This window comes from Aquila chrysaetos, chromosome 21 (genome assembly GCF_900496995.4).
Source record: "Aquila chrysaetos chrysaetos chromosome 21, bAquChr1.4, whole genome shotgun sequence".
In the NCBI taxonomy this organism is placed as follows: domain Eukaryota; kingdom Metazoa; phylum Chordata; class Aves; order Accipitriformes; family Accipitridae; genus Aquila; species Aquila chrysaetos.
The window spans coordinates 136,381-151,834 of record NC_044024.1 but is presented as its reverse complement, the minus strand read 5'-3'; the positions used below and the strand labels follow the sequence as shown (position 1 = coordinate 151,834).

Here is a 15,454-nt window from a genome sequence, read left to right as displayed (position 1 = left end):
AATGCAAACACTTTGTTCATGTTTATAAATGAGATGTGTACTTGTTGGACATCCCAAGTCTTCCTTGTCCAGGTGGATAGTGCTCAGTTTGTTTTTGTTCATCCTAGTGTCTCTGGAAATTGAGACCTGTCATTCAGAAGTCACTAGCCCCTGTCTTCTGTCATCCATTGTATATTTTTGCAGTCGCCCCGTGGCTGAGGTGCTGCAGTTCAGGTTTGTGAATAATTTGCTCCAGAAATCTCTCTCTGCTCAGCTTCCCCTTCTTAATAATGGGGTAGTTCTTAAGATGTGGTGAGAGCTGGGTTACAGACTCCATAAAATGTCTTTGAATATGACCTCACCAACACACTGTTGTTACTGGGGAGCTGTTCTCACTTTGATTAATATCATTAGGGGCTAAAGGAGAAAGTGTGCTAATATTCAGGTGAAGTGTAGACTTAATCAGCAATGAGAACTAGGGTCAGGAATTTTATTGAAAATTGACATCTAGTTTCCTTTGTTGTCTTGGTTTTGGAGTATATAGGTGATCCTCTTTTGTTCATCCTTCCCTTTCTGTAGTTGGTACTGGCTTATTTTGTACGTTTTGCTTTGCATTGTAAAGGAGACAAATTGATTTGTGAGTGACCTCTTAACATATTAAGAGAACAGAGGGGAGTATTTCAAGCTGAATAGGAAAATGCAACTTCAAAGTTTAAACTGGCCGGGGTTGAAAGGGGGAAAGGAGTAGTCAGTCAATTGCTAAAGAGTAATTTCAAAACTTTTGTTTTAAAGCTCATGTGGAACTCTCCTTATCCCGTCAAAATGGTGTAAAAACAGGCAGAAGAGTAAACTGTGTCATGCGCCTCAGTTGAATTCAATGCTGCTTACTGTGCTTTTGAAATTTCTCTGTTCACCCCGTAAGGCTGCCTTTCTTGTTGAATAATTTCCAGTGGTGCACTTCTAATTCTGTCAGCTGTGATGAAATAGAGCTGAATTGTGAAAAATTAATGCTCTGTAGATCCATGTGTTGTGGATATAGCTTCTTTTAATACATCATTTTTGCCACTCTGAGGCACACTGAGTAAGGGTGGGCAAAGGGCTCGCTGAGATCTGTCAGCAGCAAGGAGTGTTAACTCCTTATGGCTGATAACCTGCAAGTTCTTAACCAAAGTTTGTTTTTAATAAAAAAAATAATAATACTTTTATGCATTAATAACTACTGCTAGTCATTTGAAGAGATGCAAGCATATTGGTCCTTTGTTGGCCTCTGAAACTCTGTTCTGTAAAACAACAGACATGTAATTTAAAACTGATTATAGCTGATAAAATCTCTGACACTTCGAAATGGATTGAAAAAAATGACATGGGCTTGTTCTTGTGCCCTTTAAGGGCAGACGGTTTGGTGCATCCAAATGATTTCTTAACCATGACAGCAACTGAATGTTCCAAATATCAAATAAATACTACTTGAAGCTTTTCTAGGCTTATATTTAAACACCCTGGATTGGCATAGGAAGAGTGGTACAGTGTCTTTGCTAGTCTCCCTGCAGGGAGACAGCGCTGTGAGTCTCCCTGCATAAATGTATGGTCTGTCTTTAATCTCTTTCATGTAAGAAGGAGAACCACTTATACCTAAGTCATCTTTATAACAGTGTAACTGTACACTCTCTGATCCAGATACTTCTCTAGCTATTTTGTTAACTACTTAGTATACTTAAAAGTTTATGTAAATCTGTAAAGGTGTAAACTAGGCCAAAATAAACTCTGTCATGGGGGCTGTGTACTTTGTTGTCTGATTGTTCCTATGGGTAGGCTAGAGGTTCTTTAGTCACTTTAGGTCATGTCTTTATACTTGATTTGTCATCTGAAGTATCTTTTGCATGCAGTGGTAGCTTTGCATGTATAGGTTAAGAGAGCTAATCACAGTCCTGAAAATGACGCCTTGGTTTTCCAGTCTCATTTTACATTGCATTCCTACCTGGCAGGAAAAATAATTTCTTCCTTTCTCTCAGTAGTTATTGTCTTCCAAAAAGAATCTGCTAGATACTTGTTGGTGATGTAACATGCTTCATGCTGATATTTTATCAAAGGTGGTGATGGTAGAATTGCCACTTGGGTAGGTTGTGAGCATAAGTAGAAGGCGTGTCTTACCTTGCTGGACAGACTCAGGTAAGGTATATATCAAACCAAGAAATAACTAACTTTCAGAAGAGTACTAACCTCCAGTATTCTCTCTTCCATTCTTGGTACAACCTGGTAGTCTGTTTTGTGTATTGCTCCTACTCATCAGATGCTCTCAGGTGATTACAGGTTGCCTAGATGGCTGTGTTGATTTGACGTTTTGATCTACTGTTCCTGTAATATGACTGGCAAACCCTTGTCCTGAGTAGGCAAGCTCATCCCCCACTCCACATGTGGAGTTAATGATTCAAAATGAGTCTGTCCTGATTTGTGCTGAAGTCGGGGAGAGCAAGGTTTAGAACCAGAATGAGGATGCCAGGACTGTGACTACTTGGTGCTGCTGCCTTTTTAATTCAGGCATTTTCCAAGTATGACATGGCTTATATTAATTTTTAATATACCCCTAGGAAGGGGAACTTTTATGAGTTTTTTTTGAAGTACTGTTGATGAAGTACTGTCGATGAAGTACATATGGCATGTGCATATTCTCTTCATAGCAATGCCTTTCTGTTCACTATTAGAGCGTATTTTCTGTTAATGCTTGGATTTTTCCTTCACTCAGGTTATGCAGACTGTGCAGTCTGTTTCAAAATCTCGAGAACTGTGGTCCGACTCCTCTTCAGAAGTGGACTGGATTTTGGCTCAGATCAAAGACCTGATGCAAGAGAACAGGTACATCTCTGATAAGGAACTGAGGTGGAAGGTACAGTGCAGAGCTGGGCCTATAGACCTGTTGCACTACGTTTTCACTGTGTTGTTCAGCTGATCGTGGAGAAAGCAATTGGTTGATTTCCTCAACATTTTTGAGGATTGAGTTGTTAATCTCTGTTAATGAGTAATGTTTCCTGTGCCAGATGATCTCCAAGGTGTTGTCCTGACTTAGCTATGCTGGCCCCAAGGCATGGCAGCATCTTCAGTGTCTTCAAAAGCTCTCCCAACAACCTTGTGTAGACTTTGATTTCACTGTAACCTTTAGAATTCTTCAAAATTGCGGGGCAATACTTGGCCTCTTCTATACTTTCTATTACTACAGGGCCTCTAGGGCCCAGTGTGTTGAGACTTTATTATTACTATATAAATTTGCTTGAAGATCTTGTCCGGCTCTGAGAAACGTTATCAGTGTAACTCTGTAGAGGGGCGAGAGTATCACGTTACAGATACAAGCTGTAACTCCTGATGTTTTGAATATAAATATATATGCCATACAAACTGCTGATTAGATAAAGAGGTTATGTGATGTTGTGCCAGAAGAAAACCCTGAGGAAGAGACTTGTACCTTAGTGGCATTGCCCATCGGTTGCTGAGCATGGAGTAATGAGCAAGTAGGCATGAACATTCTGTAATGAGAAGCATAACTTAGTAAACATGGGACTTCTGTATCACTTAAACTGTCTGTTGCTAGATGTTGGAAGTTACTAGTGGAAGCAAGCCATTGTACCTACCTGTGATTCTGATAATCTCTCCCTAAGCATCCTCTGTTAGCCACTGTCAGAACATGAATGGACCAAGTGCAACTGCTTTTATATATAAATAGCTATTTGAACCTGGCATCAGCTACATGGTAGAGGGGAAACAGGCTGCCACAGTACAAAACAAGGATTTTGAAAGGTTCGAGTGAGAACAATAGACTTCATCTTATGTGAAATGGGTTTTGCGGGGAACATTCAGGCAAGAGTTGTAATGCGTTGGTAACAGGTAAAAGATCGTAGGAAGTCCCTTTCCACACAGGAAAATTGAATTAGTGAAGATCTTAAGATGATGATCTACTTGGGGTCTTTCTAATGCTGCCTTGTTGGCATGCTCTCCTATTAGTTTATGTCTGTGCAAAACTTAGTTTTCATAACAGTACTGTCCTATAAGTATATGATCAAAACAAGTACTTAATTTGGAAAATACTGTGCTTTTGATTCACTTGCTGTGCACTGATTCTGCAAAACATGCTTGTGGTATCCCATGAAAGCGTGCTAAATCACATTCTAGCAGTTATTTGTCATCATCTTTGTATGAACCACCTGTTGCATCAGGTCTTGCTATTTGCCCTGTGCAACTGCACAAAGTACATTCAACCCTGATTGTGTGGATTTCCAAAAGAATCAAGAATCTCCTTCATCTATCAAATTAAATCTTCCCCCAGAATACTCAAACTTAGAATTTAGATGCTGGTGACTGTATTTGTAGCCTTTGAGGCACTGGTGTTTCAAAGTTGCTGTCCTCATCAAGCTGCAAAATACCATGTGCTGGGGAGTGAAGAGGGGAGTTGGGGCAGCTTCATTTTTTCATACCCTTGGAACTGATGGCGTATTTGAGAATACAAACACCTGGAATACCTAGCCAGTTCCCAGCGCTCTGCAATGCTTGTTCTTTACTACTAACACAACCAAACCATGCTAACGTTTTTCCATTTAAATAAATAATCTCAAGTTTCTATCTTAAACACGTCACACTATATCTTTATATATTTCATGGGCGATTTTCAGAGGTCTTTAGGCTGAATTCACCATCTCAGCAGTGCCTAAACTGTTAAAATGGACAGCAAGTGAGTAGGATGGGATTCTGAGGCAGGGCTGTCGATTAAACCTTGCATATTGTGCCTGACTGTGTACTAGCTGGGGGGCGGGTATGTGGGGAAGGGAAGCCTCTTTGGAGATCTGTTCAGTGAAAAGATTATGGCACATGATGTGTTTTATAACATATGATCCTAATATGGAGCCACTGCTGACCCAGGAGTGTGCAGTAAAAAGGGGAATCTCTAGTCTCTCTTTGGAAGTAGTAACTTTAAAACAAACAAACAAAACCCCAAACTCCCTAACGTCAATAGTCAGTTTTCTGCTTTGCAGAGGACTGAATGTCTCCAGAGCACTTCCCAACTCTGGGATACTGCTAGTAGTCTGACTTGAAGTGGTGCTTGTGTACAGCATCAACAGTTATCACAGCTTGTCATAATTAGCTTTTCTGCTGATAAGCTTGGTTATGTTTTTCCCATTGCTTCTCATGGGTGCTCCTGAGCAAATAGCAAATACTCCGAGAGCAGCATAGTGGAGGGAGCCTGCGTAGGCCTGCCTGGGGTGTATCTGGCCAGTGGGGAAGTAAGCAAGAGTTTGCTTTCCTGAAATCAGCCTGGCATCTCTGAAACAGTTTAACAGGCTTGAATTCAAGTGTGGCTTTAAGCTGCTTGAACCTGGTTCAGTGGAATGCTGTTATGTACAGGGTGCTGTCACCAGGATGTGGCAGCCTTTTTTGCATTACTGTTCCTACAGGAAACTCTGGTCTGGCAGATGTAGAGAAGACTTGAAAAGTAACCATCCCGCCCCCAACACCACCTCTAGCTTGGAAGGAATCTGTGCAGTTGTCATGTTTTGTTAGTCCAAAACTGCCTGTGCGTGAATCTTTTCTTCTGAAAAGCTGTTATTGTGGATGAGTAGTTAAGATGCTTCAGTGTTGTTACTGCAATGTGTAGGCTTGTGTCCTTACATGTTGGCAAGTCAAATGGAAGGGTTAGACTACTCCTGTCTTTCAAAAAGATCTACTTGTAGAAATATTTTAGGATAGCTGTAGATTATAAATGAAACATTTAATTCCTGCACAGTGTGTTGGGAATTTCGCTGCTTTGCAGTAATTTCTTTAGAAGGTAAAGTGGCAGTAGGATAGAATTGGTTTTACATTCTTCCTTCTTCAGGTGTATGTGATAGCATGAATTACAGGGCAGCAATGAATTGGTGTGCTTAGGAGGTGCTGCTTCCAAAATTAAAGCAGTTTTAAAAGTTTGTCATCTATCTGGGAAAGTTCTAGAACTAGGTGGCACATCTTAGGAGCCTGATTTAATTTCCAGCTTTCACTGTCAGTTTTCCAAGAGCTTTGTTTGGAATTCCAGCCCAGTAACTTAGGTAAGGGTATGAAACTCAGGTGCTATGTGTGGCCTAAAGAAACGTCAAAGATAGGGCAAGAATCTGTGAAAAACAGCATCACCGGATCCTTTGTTCCAACAAAAAAATTTGATGGTATAGTATCTCTAGGGTATCTGTCATTTCTTAAGTAATCTGGCAGTAACGCTTTCATAAGAACTTTGTCTTCACTGCATTATGCTACATTGAATAAGGCTTTTTTGATAGTTCCCTTAGGCCCAGGCTTCAAATAAGACAAAGAAGACAGAGAGGAGGAATCTGGTTTCTGTGACTAAAAATACTTTTTTTTTTTTTTTTTTTTTTTTTTTTTTTTTTGTGTTGTGGGTTTTGTTTCTGTTAGCTGTTTCATGGTGTCCTGAGTGACTCCTAATGATCAGGCAACTTCAATAAAATAGCTGCTCTGATATGCAGGGAAATCCCCCACTTACAGCAGCCCAGGATGGGGGACTCTTTCACAACTCACAGCTTGCAAAACTAGCAAAGACCAAAACCCTTCAGTAGTGATGGTACTGCAGAGAGATTTTGCAATTGCATTTAACTGCCTTGTGTGCTCACTGTTCGGAGAGAAGTTTTGGCAAGAATCTTTGTGTGTGTGTGTGTGTGTGTGTGTGTATGTGTGTATATTATTCCCAGTAAATATTGGTTCCACAATTCCAGACTTTGGACTGAACTTGTGGAAAGGAAACATACATGTTTCTGGATCAGATCAGCTTTGGCAGTGAGTTTCCAACCCTTATTCCTTTTACTTTACAGGCTCTCTCTCCACTCCTTTTGCTTCTTTAAGCAGTATTAGCTTCAGAAAGCCCCAGGAACTGGGTGTCAGGCTACATACTGCTAGTTTTGGTACTTTTCTGTATTTTCCTGCTCTTGTCAACAATAGATGTCAGATAGGCCAGCTGCTGTAATGAAGCATTTTCCTTGATTTGTGCAGAGTGGTTTGACTATGTTCACACATGGGCTTATTCCGGGAAGCTGGCAGAGCCTAAGTAGGAAGGGGGCGTGTGTTACAGGAGAATGTGGAAGTCTGGTCACTCAGCTTATTATTTCTCCCAGTGAGTTTCTCATTCCTTAATCAGGAGATAAAGAGAGAAGTGGGACAGGGGACTTGATTGACACCTTTCTTCAAAACCGAATAGGTGACCCTTAAGCTTTACCACCTTCATTCTAGCTAGCACAACTGGAAACCTAGTGCTGAGCATGGCTCTGGTGCTGGGTGCCGCTGGGGGTGGTGGTAGTTTCCAGGCCTCTGGGCAAGATCCAGTCATGCATCACGTGGTAGCTCTGCATGGGTTTTGTTGCACTTCTGCAAAGCTCTCTGTGAAGTACCTGAAGTAATAATCATGTAATGGGAATGTTTCACCAGGGTGACAGTGCGGCTCAGCTCCACAGTTGTGGAATGTGAGGCAACAGCCATTGGAAACAGATTTTAGCAGGGTATTGAGGTACAGTCGTTTTTTCTGTTGACTGTTGTCGTACCAAAGAGCTACTTTATCCATTCTCAATCTCTGGTTTTGGTTCAAGCAATGTAGGCCAGGTGCTGCCATGCTTCCCCTTATTTAAGCCTCCTTTATGCCTACTTTCCCCATTTTAATCCTGCAGGCTGAAAATTATTTACTTGAAAATCAATTTAAGACTTAAAAATAATAAAAATTCACATCTTTAACCTTGCTGGAGTGTCCTTTCTGCAGACCTGCTATTTAAAAGAAACCTACAAGCATACAGTTGCTGGTTTTTTTTTTTTCCTTTTTCTTTTTCCCCACAGCAAGATCATGTATATGTTATAGCAAAGGCTGGAACTAGCACTGCAGTGAGATTGCTACCTTCACTACGCTTTTAAAAACACCTGACTGTGTCAAAGTTGAGCTGGGAGGGAGGGGAAAAGCAAGAAAATCCCACTAACCACTTGTCTCTTGCCATCTTCTTCGCAACCTGCTGATGGAACCATGATGACTATTCAGGAAGTTTTGGAGTTTGCTTCCTGCAGCCAGGTCTCAAAACCCAACTTGCCCTGTTCTCCTGTCTGTATCCTTAAGGGAGAATCTTGATAGCATACAGTTACTTGTTTTGCAACATGCAGGTGGCTTAATAAAGAATCCTGTTCCAGGCCTTTACATTGTTTAATGTTAGAAAGTTGCTTGAATAATACAGTTTTGCTTGAGAGAGAAAATAATTTTTCAATTAATCTGTGTTTTCTGCTGAAGCTGTCCTCGGTTGGAAGATTTCCACTCTGTTGCTCGTTTCAGAGTAATAACAAGACAAATGCCACATTGCATCTGAACAAGTGCTACGCTAGGCTACATGTAACAAGTGTCCTTATGGACAAATGCTAAATCCCAGTAAGAACCAAGCTGAGCTGGCTGAGCATGATGAACAGTCAGGCAAATCACAAGTACATTCATATTGTGGAGGGGGAGACAGAGGTGAGTTGGAAGCCTCAGAATGGTAGAGCAAACTCTTGGATTTAGCACTCCTGTATTTCATCCTTGAGTGCCTACTTCATCTCATGCTATTTTTATTCCAGCATCCAGATGCAACTTTTAAAGAACACAAGCTGTTGTATTTATAATTAATGGAAGGCTGTGCCTATGTCCAGCATTTTAGAACCACCTACACATTTTCTCTGAGAGCCCAAAATGGATTCATACATGTACCTTCTACTTCTATTTATTAATAACAGCATGTTAACTGTATTGAAAATGAGACCCTATCACACTCTGGTTTCCATTAGTCTTTATATAGCAACATAAATACAGTGATATGGCATGGGGTTTCTCTTAAGTGCAGATTTATCTTTAGAGGCAACTCTCCATTAAATGTTTTTATGTGAATGGTCACAGATTCTCTTACTTCTTCAGAAACTCAATAAAAGCTCTATCTTCTGTAGCCCTTGCTACCAGTCCATTCTGCACCATGATATTTGTTTGAGAAGATGAATAGTATTATGCTACCAAAGCAGCAATGAGTGTGCAAGTACTTATAATCAAGTCACTCTTTTACTCAAAAAACCAAAGAAACTCCACAAGCTTTAGACATATGTTTGTGTGTAGATGTTTATATAAGTGAACACAGAGGTTCCTAGAAGTTGTTTTTGAATACCATTGTGGTAATTGCTTCTGCTTTGCTTCATATCTGTCCTGAAATGCTGTGACTCTTTACTCTTTCAGTCACATAGAGTCTGTCATGTATCACAAATGCAGCTGGGCTAGTGCTTCCCTAGTGGCCTCTGTCTTAAGTTTTCTGAAGGACTGACTAACGGTACTTCCCTTCTCGGCTGAAGACAGGGTTCTTCCTGCAGTCTCCTATGTATTTCTGAAGGTGCTTAATTTAAGGACTCAGCTTCTTGCTTTCAGTTAAGAGAGAATTTTTTTTTTTAGGTCACTTATGGAAGACAGACCATGTGGGAGGGGTGAAGGCTGGCACGGAATGCATTGACAAGGTTGTGACTTCATTAGGTTCAGAGGCTTGGATTATGGACTCAGAGATAACAGAGTTTATGAGTTCTTTTGAATATGTCAAGTGACCTATGAAAGTGCTTTTTTAATTTAGAATGCCTATGTAATTCTGAGTAAAGCGTTTCATTTCCCGTATCGACATACCCTGTAATTTGGATTGTGGAGGGGGCAGAAGGTTCCTTTAGACCTAAAGCAAAATGAGCTAACTGTAAAGGATCCTCTGCTGTCTGTTTCAGAGAACTGACCCAGTGGACCTTTTTTAGTCAGATGTTCTTCTGCTTAAATGGTTCTCTACTGAAACTGCCATCTGCGTGGAGATGTTCTTAATAGTAGTGATGATCAGTCATTGCATGTAGGAATAACGGTAATTATGCCAGAATAGTTTCCAGAGAAGAGGATTGAAACTGGATTTTGTTTTTGGAAACAAATTACATTCTACCACTTGCCTTCTGATCTCCCACTACATCATTTACTTATGACAAAGTGGTCTAGCGCTTGTGTGTGTTGTTTCTGCACTCTGAGATCTTTAGCTGCTGTTTGTATTTATAAAAATCCTGTGTTGGATTCAAGTCGTGCCTGCATGTTTAGATTTGGAAGTCACCCCTATTGTTTTCTCCTATTGGAGAAGACAAATTTTCTTGTCCATACCATACCAAAGTATGCCATGTGTGGCATGGGTACTACCATTCCAAATCAAATGAATCTGATAGCAAAAGCAGTTGTTTCTATGGAATTTATTCAGTGTTTGAAAATAGTCATCTTGATTTTTATTCTGAGAAGTGTTTATTTTAGTGCTGTATCTTTGCATGGATAGAGAAGCTAATGGATAGAAGCGTGAACAGAAGAACTCAAGAGAATCCCATGGCTGGATATTGGGGTAGTTGTGGGAATTTTACTTCTGTCCCTTTTGCTGTATTTTACCTTCAAGGATCAGTTCAGCCTACCTATGTGGGTCTCCTCAGTCTTCCACTTGCATTAAGCCAGCCTAATAGGAGATGAAGTGGTCCTTGAGCTGGGCCATTCAGTGCTGTCAGACTATCTGAAGTTTACAGGATAGCTATAATGGCAGGAGACATCCAAAAAAGAGCTGTAGGTACTGTAAGGAAGAGGAGTTGTGACCCTACTGCAACTTATCTGCTGAACAGCTGTGTGAATTGTGCCTTAAGGTGTGCCTTGCCAGGAAGTCAATGAGGTTGGCTTTTCCCCTGAAATTTAACCTAGCTCTGTGGGTCAGAGGTCCTCAAATCTTGGCTGGCCTGCTGGCAGAAGACTTGAATTATACTGCAAACCATAGGTATTTCAGTATGATAAACGTTCCTGTGCTTTTGATATGTTTATGACAAATGTTCCTGTGCTTTTGAAATACCAAGATACTTGCCTCTGCAACTCAAGCAGAAATGTTTCTTTCAAGGTTCTGGTTCTGTTCCAGTTAGCACAACTGCCTGTTCCCTCCACGTCTAGTGGGATATAGCCAGCCCAAAACTGGCACACAATTTTAGGGCCTTACAACAAGCTACATCACCTCCTCATAGTTCCAGGTATTTGGCTCTCAAACTTGTTTCAGAACTGCTGCAAGTGGTGTTTTGATAGGTAAAGGAGTAAGTGGCATTAATAAGACTCTCTGATTGCTCTAGGGAGACAGTGGCTGAAGCTCTTCTCAGTGATGGCTTTCTCATCCCAAAGATGGATTGTCTGAAGATGCTAAATATCAAGTATGAAGGTTAGTGTTTTGGGCACCACATAAGTAAAAAGTCTGTAGCTAGTGTTATGTCTAAGTCTGTTCTTTTTTTCTCATTATATTGAAATCTATAATTCTTTGCATGTTTTTCATATATCCGGGTCCTTAAACATCTTTTGACCTATTCTCCGGACCCCTTTATGGCCATGCTTAGCTATTGCTTTTGCAGGAATCTCTTACCATGGAAGGACAGCTCTTCAGCACTGAATGCTGCCTGGCCAAAACATCTTTTGAAGGTTGCATCTCTGCCCTTATCTGCAGTAGTTAACTGACTTCATGGACTCCCACTAGTTTCTTTTCTACAGTGAAGTTTTGAAGCAAATCTAAATGGGGGTTTTTTTGAGCCTTATTCATCAGTTGCATTTAGTTCCATGCTGCTGCCCATACGTGTGGAGTTGCATGGATTTTCTGCAAGAGAATTAAGTACCTAAAGGCAATGAAAATTAGTAATTTGTGTATTTCCCTGGGACCTCTTGGAAACACCAGCCAAAGAACTTTCCAAGAAAGATCCTCAAATTTCTGTGACTATATTACAGCAGGAAAAATTTATGAGCTTTTTGATTCTGTGTTGTTTTGCTAAACATGCCTTCTCTTTGCAGTATATTTTTAGACAGAATAGCTTTTCATTATGTGTGAAATAAGCTGAAACTGGAAAGGGATTAGCAAAACAGGTAGATTTTCCTGTGGTTTACCATGTGATTAGATCAGGCATTGTATTTTTTGCTTTCATTGAGCTGCTGTGTTAATTATTAATTTGCTGCTTATTTTACTTCCCTAGCATAAGAAAATAACATAAGAAAATAGTAGTTCCAGGTTCAGTGAGGATCCTAGGAAATACCATGGAACCAGTGATCTCAGAACAAACTACTTTAGTTTGGAAAAAGTGTCACACCTGTGGTTCATGAAAAATTACAAAACAGTGATTTTGGGGTTGTGTTTTTTTTTTTTTTTTTTTTTCCTTCTTATTGCAGCAAATAAAGAGGTATGGCAGTTCAAAATTCCTCAGACGTTTTACTGCTTTTGGCAGCCTTTGCTGACAGGCCTCCTCTCCCGAAGTTTTACACAGATCCTAATAGAGAAAATGTTTATGGAGTTGAAGGAATGTTCTGACTCTTCAGAACTGCGGCCTCAGTTCTTGATCAACTGGATTTCTGAGATGCTGACTGGCATTGCCAAAGTAAATGCTGGTGAGTATATCTGGAATTCCTGTGTGTATGAGTCTCTTCTGTACTATTCCGAAAACTGGGAGAGTGGTGTGACCTTTAGATGGAAAGTGCAATAGCCTAATTATTACATTTTTGTTGTGTGAAAGTAGAGCTTTTATTGTTGCATTTCTTACACTTTTCAACCTGCAGCTTATGTAAGTCATGCATTTGTTGTCAATAACAATTTCAATTTTTTGCTAACTTCACTGCAGTCTCCTCAAGATAGGAAAAGCCAATCTCTCCCATGAAAAGATCAGGCACTTAAGTGCTATTTTTTCCAGATACTAGTACTTGTAGAAAATAACAGTAGGAGATAACAAATAAAGATGTCATATGCAACCTGTTATGAGTTCGCTGTTCCCAGTTCTTTCCTCACTTAACAGAAGCCTGCCTCTTCAAAATACTTATATAGTCCTGCTGTCCTTTTTTAATCCTATCACAGGATTTTCATGCCTTCTAAACTTACACAAAAGTAATAAGTAATAATTTGTTTTCTGTTCCTAACTCCTTAGAATTGGCAAACTGTATGTTTCACTCCAGAGACAGGGGCACAGAAGAGCTTTAATTATTCTAAGTGTGTCTCAGGAATTCTGTTAACAGGACTTTTATCCTGCGATATAGTGTATCCCGGAGGAGGTTTCCAGCTGATTAATTTTGCCACCTCTTCTGTCCTCTCCCGGTCTGGCTCAGTCTGCACCGAGGTGTTGCCAGTATCTGTGGCAGTCATGCGTTAATGTTTGATGCTTTCAGTCAGTGCTGCCCATATCTATTATGTACCAAGATCCCTGAATAGCAGTAGTTCCCAGCTGTTAAGTCTACTCATTGCAGTGCCATCTGGAATCATCTTGGGTCCCAGAAGCAGTGTACTGCATTTATTTGGGACAATACTGTACAAACACATCTTGTGGCATTCCTGTCTGGGATGGCAGGCACAGAACCAGCTTGGGAACGTCTGCACCTCACTGTGGTCATGTCTTGTGGAGCTAAGCTAGCTGTCAGTGCATTGGCAAGTCCCTTGTAACAACCTCGATGTATTTGGTCAGTACATCTGGTCTTGGACTTGGATTGAAATGCCAGCTTATTTGAGGATGAGTGTTCCAGTAAAAAAATGCAAAAGGATGAAGGGCATATCTTTAATGAGTTTTGAGCACCTTGTTGTTTTCATTATCTTCTTTGAAGGGAAGAAAAGACAACACTGTAACAAACAGGTGTCCACGAAGGAGCTGTTCCTCCATAAAGTTCCTTTGCAGTGGATAAGACTGACTGATAATTGCTTGGAAGCTCCCTGCTGGGCAACCCCACACCTTCTTCAGCTGTAAGTTTGATCCTGTGACCTAGAAAAGGGACAGCAAACGGTGCTCTGTAACAGCTTTAGCCAGCCCCCTTGTGATATGCTGAGTTATAGCTGTGTTCCCTTCCCTACCTTTGCATCTAGTAGAAATTGTGGCAGGTGCATATAAAGCCCTGCTTGTTGCTGCTCATCTCCCCATTGATTCTACAAGGAGAAGAAGGAGATGAAAAGCGGAGGTTATCTGGGGAAGTATTAAAGCAGCAACCTGGTCAGAAGAAAAGTGACTTGGTAGCAGAGAAGTGACTGCTTATACAGGAGATATGAATTTAGCACAACTTTTTCACATGAAAACAGCAAAGCAGGAATTCAGTTAGAAGTATCCCAAGTCCTCAATTTTAATCACAAAGAGGGAGTATTCTAGCATCCACCCACCAGGGAATAATCAGATTTGCCTGTTAGAGGAGATAATGAGCGAGCTGTCCTTGGAGGAAACTCACATGTAAAAGGCTGCTCAGCTTGATAAGCCTTTATCTGGAATCTTTTTTGCTTTTAAGACTTTTACATTGCCCTTTTTCTTTCTAGGATCCTCACAATCATGAGACCTCGCTTGCCACGTTCTTCGCGGAAGAACCTTCTCTATCTCGCTTCTGTTTACACAGAAGGAGGTGGCCCTTTGTCCAGTCCAGGCCTCTCTTCAGACTGCAGTGAACAGCCAATTTACACTATAGAGAGCCTACAGTGGAGGGCCAGGCAAGAAAATCAGGTTAAAAATCAAGGGCAGACTGTAGAGAAACAAGAAGATGTGCTGGAGAGAGATGATGGTGTAGAGGAGGTGGAGGAGGAGGAAGAAGAGATGGTAACTGAAACAAATCCTTTGGAAGGACTTGCTCATTCCGGTAACATGGTGGCTATTGCTGAGAAAAGGGCAGCACTGCAAGGGTCTGCCTGGCAGATCACTGCAGGTAAAAAATGATTTTGTAAGACTTGAGACAATCTTTGTCACTGGCAAATGTTAATTGAAATGCAAAGGCATCTCAGCCCTCTGGGCCTGGCCAGAATTGAAATGTACTTCAAAGTCATCTAAACACCATCTCACTGAAAACTGTTTTTTTTCCAGTCTTCTGTTTATGTGCAGGAGTCATCTCTCTTAAACTCTTAAAATACTGTGAGTGCTGTTTCCAAGAGCATGTTGTTACTGCCTCATTGAATTTTTTATCAGGCTTTTCCAAACTGTTTAAAATTTCAGTGTATTCAATTGATAGGGCAGCATGTATGTCAGCTGTGAATGGCAAAGAAAATACGGATGTTTCTTTGACTTCTGTTTGTCAGACTTGGGGGTATTTGAAAGCACAGTTTAGCTGTGCTGGAAAGCACTAGTCATATGCTCCTAAGTTCCAAGCTCCAGGAAAATTGCTGTTATGACATGGTGGCAAGCAAAAGAAAGGAGCAAGGCAAGTTTTTAGAGGTAATAAACAGTATATCCAATGTTTTGTTAGCTTTATTGTGGTAGCTATACTTTCTTGTTGGGGTAGAGGGTTCTGTAGCTAAGGAGATTTTGGATGAGTGATTTATGGAAGGACTTGAAGACATGAGGAAGAGGTTGGTGGAGAGGAGTTGGAGGCAGAGTGATATTTAAAGGAAGAAAAGCAGGCATTAGAAGACAATGAACTCTTGTACCCCACTCAGGGAAATTTTCCCAAGTCAAA

At 40.7% G+C, this 15,454-nt stretch overlaps 1 protein-coding gene across 6 annotated transcripts in view; it reads left to right on the top strand.

Annotated features, from left to right (window-relative positions):
- Positions 1-15,454, top strand: part of LAS1L (LAS1 like ribosome biogenesis factor) — a 38,384-nt gene that overhangs the window by 6,305 nt on the left and 16,625 nt on the right. For all 6 annotated transcript variants that reach the window (XM_029997529.2, XM_029997527.2, XM_041118988.1 and 3 more), the window contains exons 7-11: positions 2,723-2,832; positions 11,149-11,234; positions 12,224-12,439; positions 13,637-13,772; positions 14,331-14,710. In XM_029997529.2, coding sequence (XP_029853389.1) covers positions 2,723-2,832; positions 11,149-11,234; positions 12,224-12,439; positions 13,637-13,772; positions 14,331-14,710 — 928 coding nt within the window. The remainder of the gene's footprint in view (positions 1-2,722; positions 2,833-11,148; positions 11,235-12,223; positions 12,440-13,636; positions 13,773-14,330; positions 14,711-15,454) is intronic.